The sequence below is a fragment of the Ilyonectria robusta genome (assembly GCF_021365365.1).
Source record: "Ilyonectria robusta strain PMI_751 chromosome Unknown BGZ61scaffold_18, whole genome shotgun sequence".
Lineage (NCBI taxonomy): Eukaryota > Fungi > Ascomycota > Sordariomycetes > Hypocreales > Nectriaceae > Ilyonectria > Ilyonectria robusta.
Window position 1 is genome coordinate 1,016,194 of NW_025764452.1, and position 11,833 is coordinate 1,028,026.

Sequence of the window (11,833 nt, forward strand, 5' to 3'; positions counted from 1 at the left end):
ACGTCTTAACCCGAACTGTAGGTAGTTCAAATGTTACACAAGGAAAATTTCCTTCTTGGGTACGGAAAGCCACTTGTTTGAAGACTTAATCTCCACGAGCCCACATCGCTGGTACATATTGTCCTTATGGCGTGTAACGACAAGAGCTTGGATTCTGCCATCGTACGACTTGCTCATGACAAGCAAATAACGGACCAAACCTTCTTGGCAGCCCTTGGCGTCCACTGACGCCGTTTTGGTTTGCGAGTCATCCTCAACCCCGACGTTGCCCTGCTCTTCTTCTTCCACCATATCCGGCCAGTCTCGTTTCACACAGTTAAACCGACGTACTTCGGCCTCGTTGAGAATTGAGCATGTCAGATGGAGCCGATCATGGGGCGGGGCGTTATCAAACTTGACCAAAGCCTCGCCCGCATCGCTCCCAAGGAATTCCAGTTGATCCATGTCAACCTCGCCTGTGACAGACATCCAGCTCCAGGTTGGGAGTTTTGGAATGCGTACCGACTTCCGACCTCTCCCGACGGTCCACAAAAGGCATCCTACCGGGAATGATTTCCAGACTCCAAAATAACACTGATCCACAAAGGTCTTGCTGAGAAAATCAATAACGCCTTGAACAGCAAGCGGCCTATCCTCTGCAAAGCTGAGATGGCGGAGTGTATACGCTTCCACCACTGTACGCCAAACATTTCGAGGATCATGGTCTCGGTCGTACCCAGAGTTCACACTATCATGCACAACACGTCTCGGCTGAATCCGGGTAGGGGGATACTTGACAAAAGACCTTGAGATGGGCGACGCATCCCTGCTTCTGCACCGCAGGAAGGGTTCAAGATCCCCGAATACCAGCAAGCGCGGAGGTATCAGCGCTTCCTGAAACGTCCATCCTCTCTTGTTGATAGGGAAATGGCCCGTCTGTTGTGAATGCGGAGGCACTAATGTTAATGTTCCATGACGGCGGTTGTTTGGTATTGGCACCTGTATCTCACATGAAGGGTATATTTCGCTGAACGTTGAGGTGGGCTTGAGAAACCCATCATTGACTGAGCTACTTGTCGCTGCCGCAATGCACAAGGCCGAGTCTTCATAAATCGAACACATCCGGCCGATCTCGTGCTGCTTGTCGGCATCGTCATCCTGGATGATGCACAAGGCATCTACCCAGAGAAATTCGAACCCCATGTACTGGGTTGTGAGAATAGCATCTTGAAGCGTCTGAGGCAGAGCAAGGCCATCTAAGCCGCCAGCTTGGAAGGTTTGAAGATTATTCGTCGTCAATCTGACCTGCTGTGGGCCTCCCCAGCAGTAGCTTAGGGCAACGTATTGTCCAACTTGGCCATGTTTCGGCGTGACATGGAGATGTACCTTCGGAAAAGGCCGCTCTTGTCCAATGTGAATGACTCTGGTCGGGAGGGGCTTTGGGCGCAAGGGTGGGCAATGGTCATGTTGCTCACAGTTCGCAAGCATAGCTTTGAAACCAGCCGCTGACTCTTGGGTAATCGTTGTCCCAGCGGCCGGCCGAAGCACAGTACATATGGCTAAGGGATCGTCTATTTGGTTTTGTCAGTAAGTGGAGACAATATTGGGCTTGTGGATTGAGAATATACCTGCCGACACCACTACTCGCAAGTGATTAAAAGGCTCCCACTGCATCCGTCGCTTTGAGGACTCAACTCGCAGCGCTAGACCTTCCCATTCCTTGGAAGACGTCCCAACAGCTCTGAAGAATACCAGAGACCGTGCAGCTTGGACGGCATTCCGACCGGCAAAGTTGTATGTAGATGTCGAAATAACCAAGTCGCGAAGCGCTCGAACATTATGCGACTGGCTAGAATCGCCAATAATGTTCTCGCTCCAGACGTAGCAACAGAGTCGGCAATTCTGACGGTTCTCGAATGTGTCCAGGGTCGAGTGAAAGAAGCCTGCAGATGAGAAGAGTTGTTTGAACCCTTGCTCAGAGAACATGAGACGACATTGCTGGCATAGAGCTTGCTCAGCGGAAGCCGACGTAGAGTCCATTCTTGACACTACTTTTTTAGATGACGTGTGAATGAAAAAAGGTGCATGTTCTGAAGCCCAGCCTGGTGAGTCAAGTGTAGATTGACCTTCAGGTGGCGGCATAAGGCCCGGATAAAAACAACCCTCTGATACATCAATATCTTGTCTCAAGTCAGAGATTGACCCCAAAACCCCTCACAAGAAAAAGAGGGGCAGGAGGCAACACATCAATATCATAATCTTTGGGCTCCGCTGCATTGATCCCTATTATCCCTGAGAGAATTGACCGTATCGGATCTAACATTAAGTAAATATTGATCCTGCATGCTTCATAACACTGATATAACGATATAAGGCTGGCGAATCAAACCAGCGCCAAGTCTCAAAACGACTGCGCGGCTGATAGTTGCTTACGTGGCAAATATAACGAGACGCTAAACTGATTATTTCTGTCGTTTAGTATCAAGGGTTAATTGCCTCTATTAACAAGAAATTCGCTAGCTCCGCACACTATATCTGATACTAATTATGACTGAGGCAGGTCAATTTTAACAAACTACTCTTCCCTTTCGTCTTCTATCAGTATCGACGTATATCGTAGCATGGCCCGATTAGCCATATGATCGTGGCTATCCAGGTCCGTACGAAGGATATGCGTCTCTATTTGCTCCGGCAGCTGGAATTATTCTATGCACTTTTGCTGTATCAAGGCCAGAGCGTCGCCTCCAAAAATAACACGCACGCTCCAAGTGTAGGATGAGTGGCATATAGTCGACTAAGGAGTGCACATCCATTACAGACAGCTCCTCAGCTATTAACACACTTAGTTCCCTAAAGACGCCCTCTTTGTACATTACTATATATGACAGACACCTCATTACTCAGTACGGCGTCCTGATCCACGCAATTATACACCCACGTCCGTGCCTACCCTATACGCCGAGATTAGACCCGGCCGTCACATGGCTCCTCTCCATAGAAGTTCCAACGCTATCTACTAGTAGCTAGATCACAACATGGAGACTTTGCGACCTATTACACTTACTCTATTGATAACTGTTCCTGTGGCGGAAGACAGTCACCCATGCACATCTTTTATTGCCGGAAGATACTGCCCAACAAGAAAAGACAGCCGCCAAATGCACCTAGAGCTATTATACAAGCTATTGGCAGTAGCTTTGGAGAATGCACGTAGCTGGTCGATGATACATCCTTCTTCAATCTGGTCTGCCCAACACAAAGATGGCCTACTTAGGCCCCCACGTTGCCCGCCCTCTCTTGTGTCTCCCCCCTTTTCCTTTCCCCTCTGATCTACAGTCTTACTAGAACTAGGATTAGGCCAAGCTGTTAACTAGGACTGACATTATGGGATCACATTTATGTACGGGAACATGCTTGGAAAGTCTCATTGTCAGACTCATACTTCGAGGAAACTTCAGAAGGCTGTTGGATCCACCAAGGGCGGGTTGTTGCTTACACACTTAAAATAGCACCTTTTTTTCTTACAATCTTCACATTTTCACCCAATGCTTCCAAAGTTGATAGTGCTTTTCGCGCAGATATTGTCCACAGGAACATTCTTATTGCATCTGTATCTGACGATGAGCTTTTTTTTTGAGGCTCGGCTTGGCTTGTGCTTTTCTCCAAGGACAGTTCCTGTAATTCTGTTACGTGTACTTATCAAGTTCATTGCCGCATTATCGCGTCGCATTACGTATCTCATCTTATTCCAACGTTAGGCTATCTACTCCGGACGAAGTCGTGCATCGATAACTTGTACTAAAGTGCATTAGAGACTGTTATGTGTATCTATCTGATCGGGACCGCGAGTGTCTTGGCCAAAGCCGTGTTGCCGAGCAGCAGAATCACTAATCTAGTCACCCTATAGCTCCCAAAAGTTTAGGTTCCGCAGCCCCCAGGCAGTAACAAGAGATTGGCATATGTAAAAGCCTCGGATAAACAGCTCGGCGATGCGCGGCAGTACTGGAAGAGCTGAAGAATGAGACTTAACCTAGTGAATAAAAACATTCCGTGTCTTAGAATATCACGATTACGTGGGTTCCTCAAAAAGGCGATCGGTATGAAGCTAAACGTTTTACTGTGGTATTAGGACCTCGCACTTAGTTGAACTGAATGTTCCTTGCGTCTCAGGGAATCATCGTAGGTCTTGGGATGGAAAGTAGGCTAGTCCCTGTTGAAATTGCCCCCGCACATACACCTGGTACGGAGCTTCAACTTATCTCGCCTCAATGGAGTTGTGATTCTCAGCCTATAGCTTATCTGTGGCTGACGAAGATTCTTTGTTGATAGCCAAGTTGACTAGATGCTGCTGCAGAACGACCGTATAATTCAATATCTTTAAACTGTTATGAGGTTGGGAGAAGATACAAGGTTAAGACTGCCCAAAGGGGTGGGGGGTGGGTGTTGAAAATTCAGGAGAAAGTTGCCGAGTCTAGTGCTTAATCTTGCCTCTCAGGGTACAGAGGTAGAGGTCCATTTATTGCCAAGTGCTCAGCAAAGACGACGACTCAACATCTCACGAAGAGAGTTGATCACAGAATAAGTCGATTTACTTCCATTTCCGTTTTCTCTCCCATCAGCCAAAGGATGCTGCAAGCGGCGTTTGGATGTGTCAAGAGTAAGGTTAAGGATCACAACCAGCGTAAATAACTTTCACGGTTACAACAAATTCTAAACAGCAAGCAGCATTCTGCCTAAATGATCGACAGTCTAGAGTATAAGAGGCCGACCCTCGTCAGAACTGGACCAATCCTCAAGGTTGCGGAAGGCCGAGGCCGAACAATGTTAAGGCGCAGCCTCAGAAACTATGAACCGAAGGCGTTATAAGCCAGCGGTTTTTTCGAGGAAGAAAACAATGCCACCAGTGAAGCTTCACTTGCTTATTAAAGAGATTTGGGGACAATAGACTATACCAAGCAACTCCTAATACGATAAGATAAAAGTCTCTCAACAAAGGCATAACCCTAAGTTGGATGCTATATAGCTCTTCCCCTAAAACTAACAACACATTCTTATAAATAGAAACTCTAGAAACTAGAGCTAACTACCCCTATTCCTTTTACATCCCCTAGGGTTGTGTTTAAGCACAAAGCGCACCAAGAAGTGGAATAGTACCTGCTCCATAAGGTACCGCCTCTCCAACAATAGCTCCAAGTTTCTCGACAATAGACTTGCAATCTCCACCCGACGTAATTCCAGTAAGACCATCAGTCCTGGCGTTCATCCAGCCATATTGGTTGCAGTTATTGAAGATAGCAGACTGATGAAAGTTTGGGGCCCAGCCCTGCCAAGCCTTGACAAGTGAACAGGCTCTTCCTCCACTCGGGCAGGCCACTTCTTCTGCCCAAACCTGGTTGCGTCCAGAAGCATCGGCGAGAGAAGTAGCAAGAGCATTTCGCATATCCCAGCCCGAGTACACGCCCTGTGCACTGACTGTGATATCTTTTGAGTAGATACCCGTGGCAGTGACGTACTTTGTGCTCCTGGCCCAATTGCTACCAGCATCACATCCACCTTCGTGGCACAAGTCATACACGTGGTGGAACAAGTCGTAGGGGTTGAAAGAGCCGAACTTGACAAAGTTCTTTCCGCTGGTGACAACGGTGTGCATGCCGGAGCCATGGCAGCTGTATCGCTTCTCATGGTTGGTCTTGTTGGCTTCGACGTAGTAGGGGTTGTCGAGGAGACGGTCCTCGCAGTTTCCCTCGGCGAGACATTTCTCAAGGATGGGGCCGCCGAGCCAGAAGCTGAACTCCTTCTCGGGTTCTTGGGCGGAGGTCGGCGTAGCAGCTGCGCAGGCTGCTGAGTAGAGGGCGAGGAGAACAGTTGAGACAAGCATTGTGTCGAGAAAAGGGCGGCGTGGGATTGATGAAAGAAGGAAGAGGAAACTCTAGTGGATGAGAGATGAATTATCAAGGGCGTTGTCAGATATTTATACCCAGTGCTTCACGTTGCCCGTCGTCAGCAATTCAATTGTCAGCTGTGACACATACGGGGCTGAGCATTTCGTGAGGTCTATCGTGATCCAGACAAGCCGTCAAAGCTTGATGATCCAACCTTCCTATTTCGCACAAAGCAAGAGCTGAACAATCCCCTAAAACACGCATCGTTCAATTCGTCCAGGGCCCTACATCTTTAGATGGACTAGTTCTTGGCAGGGCATATCGTTCTAGATGCTATCGACTGACAAGGACTGCCGGGGCTTCGCATTCAAGCTTAACAGAAGCTTGTGCTTAAGCTCGTATTTTTGCTTATTTTTAGTTGCCTATTTGCCGCTTGGACTCATGGCCCTATTACAGCTCTGTATTCCCGCTGTAAAGTCGGCCGACTCAAAGTGAAAACCCCTGCTCAGTGGTATGTCAGCAGCTTACTTAAGGGACTTTTGCCGAGCTTTCAAGGGTCTGTGCTGGCTGGGAGTGATATGAAAAACCCCAATTCTACGTACAAGATATGATAACGAAATTACAGGGTTTGTATTATTCTAGCTCTTTATAATTGGTGGCCGGGAGGTGTCACCGTGAACTTACTGCTGTACAAAGGACCATCAGAGTCCTGCCGCATCGTATAATTTCCCTGGCGTTTCTCCGAAAATCCACCCAGTCATCGGTGAGCCTCAGCCTCAGCACCCTTGGCCGCGTCGGTTCTAGAATCACAACAGCTCCTCCAACTTGAGCGACCCACTCTGCGAAAAAGTTTTCACCATCTGATGGTTCCAATACGGCTAGGATGATGAGGATGATAGGGATTAAAGCAGTGGAGCCCAAAGATGATGGTGTTGATGTGTGTATGTTCTAGCCTTCTAGGATGCCTCTGGCCCCCTCTTTTCCTATGACGGGTTGCTTGGTCAATCTCGCACCCTATGACTAAGACAGGATATTGATGTATCAGAGGGTTGTTCGTAGCTAGGCCCTAGTCCGGCACCCGAAGGGCCAATCCAACACCATCCTTGAGAGGTCTGCGAATACAGAAGGTGTGAAATCAGAAGGGCATTCGGTTTATAATTGGATACATTTTGGAATGGATAAGTACGATGGGCCAATGTAAACGAGCCTAATTTCCGACTTTCCGACTTTTGTGGAGCTGCAGATAATCCCTCAACATTGGTCTCACAGCTGACCATGCCAGCATCGGTCAACATGCACCAAGCGATCCATGGATCGGCGTCGCAACTGGGAAGAGGTCTGTGATGCTTCACGCGTTGAAGAGTGACTGAAAAGAGACTGGTGCATCGACAAGCCCGTTGATAAGCTCACAATCTCAAGCCACTGGAGCGAAGGTGCGACGTCCTTCTGTAACAGGCTGATGCGATGTGGGATAGATGTCCTGATGCTTACATATCGATGCCCGAAGGGGAAGATAACAAAACACGGGTCTAAAATATTCATTACTAGGAGGACATAAGCGTTGGGATGCCTGCTACCAAATAAATTCGAGGAAATACGTGAGAACGTGAGACAAGGTTCATGCTCTGAGAAATTACAATCGAGATATCAAAACACAATGCGCAGGACGCGATACGCGTTCATGAGAAGTTACTTGCACAAGGATGGGTCCGAAGAAAGCGTTAAGCCTGTGTGAGCCAATGCCAAGGAATGAATCGTTGCAGCGGAAGAAGTTTGAATTGAAGTCTGAGCAAAGGACATGTTGCATAAGGAATAGGGGCTCTTCGACGCCAGGTATAGGCGTCAGGGATCTTGAAATCTATCTGGATCTGGATCAAAGAACGACTAGAGTAGCACTAGGGACAGCGCAACCATGATAATGGGCATGCCATAACTAACGATTTTGGAAGCTCCACCAGTGACTGGGGGCACTGAGGGAGTCGGGGTAGGAGTCGGGACGCTCCCATTCTGAGGGTTAGATTTGTCGAGTGTGCAACCGGAAATGCCCAGAGAGGAGTTGACTGATATCTGAAAGATGCCCTCCTCGGACGTCGCAGACGAGACAACGACCTTGAGTGTCTCGGCCTTGGTCGTCTTGACCGACAGCACGGCCGGCTCGTTCCCACTAGGTGTCGAGTTTTTCGCCACCAAATCTCCGTTTTCGTGGCTCAATTTAACGGCAAGGTCCTGTTCGGAGAGCGACGTCACCGTGAAGACAAGTTTCTCCCCGGCGCTGGCGGAATAGGAGAAGGTAACATCCCCCGAGCCTGATAACTTGGCAATAGTGATGCTGCTCAGAAGTGGCTGCGCCGTGGAAGACGTCTTATCCAAGGCAGTAATGCCATTGCCGAGGAGCAGGTAGAGCCAAGGTTGGATATTCTCCGCCTGGTCAAATGACATGTATGTGCCCCCTGTTTGTAGAATCGCCTGCAGCAGGGTTGGTTCATGGAAAGAATCCGGCGGAGCGAGAAACCCGAAGCTGACGCGAATACCAAGGGAGCCTGCCTTGTTGATTTCATCGATGAGGGACTCGACGTCGGAGTCTTCACCGTCAGTTAAGACGACGATACCGGATCGATCTTTCGTGGTGCCGTGCCCAGACTTGGTGAGCTCTTCAACGCCTTTCGTAACGCCACTGCAACCCAGTTAGCTAACAAAAGTCTAAACTAGTACCCGGTCGTTCTGGGTGGGAAATAAAATGCTCACTCAGCGATCCAGGTGCCTCCGCTGCTATCGATTTCACTGAACGAGCTATCGGCTTTGGCAGGGTCGCCGAGCGGATAGATGACGGTTGCAGAGGAGTCGAAGCTAGATTGAGTCAGTGAAACCTGGATGTTTAGCACTCTGGCGTAGAAGAGCATGTCCTTACTCCACGACAGTGACTAGGTCGGCACTTTTGCCTCCAGAAGCTTCCGCAGAGGACACGAGCTGCCCATTGAGAGCCGTTCCAGCCGTGACTCTGAGGTTATCCGGATCATTTCCCTCCATAGAACCAGACGAGTCGAGAGCAATGGCAACCTTGCGGCCGCCATTGCTAGATGCCAGCGGGATTTTGCAAGTGTCTGTATCACGTCGGTAGTTGGCGGTGGGAAAATACGCTGCTGACAGTGGAACCGCAGCAAGAGAAACGAGGAGGGCTTGCAGCTTCATCTTGGGAGCCCAAATGTTAAATTAAAACGAGTGAATGCAAAAGATGCCAGGCAGAAGTATCTAGCGCACCGTGAGCCTTGGTGTTCAGCAGTAAACGAGTGCGGTCCTTTGTTTCTTAATCGAGTGAGAAAAAGGTAGAGTTGAAGGACCTTGGCCTGGCTTTATGTTTTACTGGTCCACCCCATCCAGGGCCACGGTACAGACGGTAGCCCACAGCATCTCAGCCTATATGCATCCAGAACAAGGAAGGGGTTCGGGTGAGGTGTGCTGTTGGCTGCTTGGCATCCAATAGGATATTCAGGATGCTAGGTAGCATGATAACAGAGCAAGGGTGACATCAGGATATTGTCATAGGCAAACACGATTCACCTTGACTTCCTGGCGTTGAACATGAAAGGCCGCATTAAAAATAACTTGAGAGCGCTCAGCCACAGTTGGACTGAAATGGCCACATCATTAGTAAACTAGAACAGGTAGCATCGATTGGCTTTCGGCAGTCACACGACAGGCTAGGTTATATTTATACTTATTTCTGGCTTCAGCTCGACGCCTCGCGGCCTCATGGTTTATCCACGGCGGTCTTGATTGGGCGGCTGAACGACAGCTGAAAAGCCACTGAGCACCGCCAAGGAAATAGTGACAGCGCAGTGAAACTGTTTATGTTCCATGATCAGCACTAAAATAGCATTGCCAAGCTAGGCTGCGTTAGTCTGTAACCAGACGAAGGAGGCAGGTCGTCCGGCTGAGATAACTTTGAAAAAGAGGTCAAGCGAGGGAGGGAAACATGTCACCTGTACAACATCAATACGGTCAACAAGACCATCGTTCTAGTTAGGGTTCTGTTAAATTGGATAAATCTAAGGCCTCTCATCGTATCTGTATTTTCCATGCGGAAGCGGCAATCTTGATGCACGGGGGACCCCGCCGAATCTGCTGCCGCACAGCAAGGCGACACTCCTCGATGCCGTCGGCGACTACGAGAGCGGCCACCCCATGGTAGGTGTCGTGCCCAGCCGATGAGGTGCCATGGCGCGCGTAAGCCCAGTCGGCGGGCATCATGCAGGCGTTACAGCTACCGCCAGTGATGCCAATAGCAGCCCCGGCGCCAAAGATGTCATGGATAGCCTCGCTGCTTCTCACCTGGGCTATGCTTCTGATTTGGCTCATGGTACCTCTATACAGAGGGCCAGAGCCAGACAAACAGCAGCCGAGTCGCTATCCACGGAGTTTTTCTTGGCCAACAAAGCAGGGGCAGATGCACTGGTGAATCTCTTGTCTAATGAATTCTTTCAGAGAGTCTGGTATGTCGTCTATCACACTCTAATCTAACTTCTGTCTGCTCCCTCAAGGTGAGCAAGTTGCCGGCACAAGGTCAAAAAAACACAGTTTTATCCACAATTCAAGCATTTGTTACCCAATGCTGCCACGATGACCAAATATCAAGCTTTTTAGCTTGGAAAAGTTAAACCTGTATGAACATATAAGTAGTCGGCTCAAGAAGCTGAGCCCTGATTCTTTCCCTCCTTCACACATCATCTCCGCCCAGCACTTGGACAGGGCCAGATCCCCTTTTATACCAAGAATCAGCTGTGTGGCGCCCCCTTCCATGTGGCTTACCGCTGGCAAGCCTCGTTTTCCCTTAAGATCCCTGATAAAATTAGATCAATTAACTCTACGTTACTCTATCTTATGCGGAATACGCCACCGTGGAATTGGCCTGTTGCGGACAGATCAAGAGAAATTTATTTACCTCCGGCTTAAGAGACTGTTGCTAGAAGTGGGATATGTGTTGTATATCTGTGATTTCCCTGCCCTCTTGATCTAGTATCTAGAGAAATGCTCCCATACTGCCCCTGGGATTAAAGCTCTGCGATTTTAACAGCTAACTTCTTTTTATATATCTTACTATCTTTAAGCCTGCAAAGAGCCGATTTAATACCTTCCAGCCCTCCCTCTATTTCCTTGGTAGGGTGATCTGTTAGCTAACTCTGGGTAAGGCTATAGCTAAATAGCCGATAAGCAAAGTAGGTAAGTATTTTCTTAATATTACTACTAGAGTGCGCTATATTTATATTAACTTCAGCCCTATCTACCTGCCTAGTGAAATATAAACCTACCTAAATACTAGCAACTAAGGGTTTTCTATCTGTTACTGCCTGAACTTCTAGCTAATTACCTAAAGCCCTAAGTAAGGGGCTATTATATTTTAATATCTTATCTTTATTAGTAGTATAGTTAAATCCATGCTATATAGGTCTCTGGCTGGCTCTGGTTATAGCAGATTGGATATTAACTACTAATTACTTATATTATTATTAATAATTAATAATACTATTACTGCACTCTAACTTAAGAAGGAAGTAAATAAGCTGGGTTAAATAGCTGGCAGTTGTAATAATTAGATGAATATTTATAGTAAGGGCGAGTTTAATAGTAAAAGTACCTATAGCTATACTGGCGCTATAGATAATAAGAGAGCCCCTGGGAATATTTAGTAAAAATTAGAATAAGGGAAGCTAAAGTGAATAGAAAAGATTATATACTGCTATAAGCTCTATTAGAGGAATTATAGATATCTAAAAGAGTATAATATATTAGTATTTAATAATAATTACTATTAGCAGTAGGATACTTACCTTCTTAAAAGTAGTACTATCTGAAATATAGAATATTATTAATACTAGAGTAATAGTATATTTAGTAAATAAGCTATAAGAGATACTAATAGAATATATAGCTGTAACTTAATTATTAATATAGAATTTGGATACTCTATCTTTAAC

The 11,833-nt window shown here is 47.5% G+C and overlaps 5 protein-coding genes across 5 annotated transcripts; all 5 read right to left on the bottom strand.

The window, feature by feature from the left end:
- Nucleotides 1-33: 33 nt before the first annotated feature.
- Nucleotides 34-2,019, bottom strand: BGZ61DRAFT_535882 (heterokaryon incompatibility protein-domain-containing protein; the record flags this gene model as incomplete). The annotated part of the gene is made up of 2 exons (XM_046254322.1): nt 34-1,550; nt 1,608-2,019. 2 exons carry the CDS (start codon nt 2,017-2,019, stop codon nt 34-36), a joined length of 1,929 nt encoding a protein of 642 aa, XP_046100941.1.
- A 3,079-nt stretch (nt 2,020-5,098) lies between these two features.
- Nucleotides 5,099-5,857, bottom strand: BGZ61DRAFT_359201 (uncharacterized protein; the record flags this gene model as incomplete). The annotated part of the gene is made up of 1 exon (XM_046241051.1): nt 5,099-5,857. The coding sequence occupies one exon, from the start codon at nt 5,855-5,857 to the stop codon at nt 5,099-5,101; it is 759 nt and encodes a 252-aa protein (XP_046100942.1).
- A 1,888-nt stretch (nt 5,858-7,745) lies between these two features.
- BGZ61DRAFT_359255 (uncharacterized protein) lies at nt 7,746-8,888 on the bottom strand (the record flags this gene model as incomplete). The annotated part of the gene is made up of 3 exons (XM_046241056.1): nt 7,746-8,535; nt 8,607-8,708; nt 8,770-8,888. The coding sequence occupies 3 exons, from the start codon at nt 8,886-8,888 to the stop codon at nt 7,746-7,748; spliced, it is 1,011 nt and encodes a 336-aa protein (XP_046100943.1).
- Nucleotides 8,889-9,917: 1,029 nt separating this feature from the next.
- On the bottom strand, nt 9,918-10,217 carry BGZ61DRAFT_535885 (uncharacterized protein; the record flags this gene model as incomplete). Its single annotated transcript, XM_046254323.1, has 1 exon — nt 9,918-10,217. The coding sequence occupies one exon, from the start codon at nt 10,215-10,217 to the stop codon at nt 9,918-9,920; it is 300 nt and encodes a 99-aa protein (XP_046100944.1).
- Nucleotides 10,218-11,365: 1,148 nt separating this feature from the next.
- BGZ61DRAFT_359358 (uncharacterized protein) lies at nt 11,366-11,524 on the bottom strand (the record flags this gene model as incomplete). The annotated part of the gene is made up of 1 exon (XM_046241072.1): nt 11,366-11,524. A coding segment is annotated over one exon (159 nt), but the record flags the coding sequence as incomplete, so codon positions are not given.
- Nucleotides 11,525-11,833: the final 309 nt, after the last annotated feature.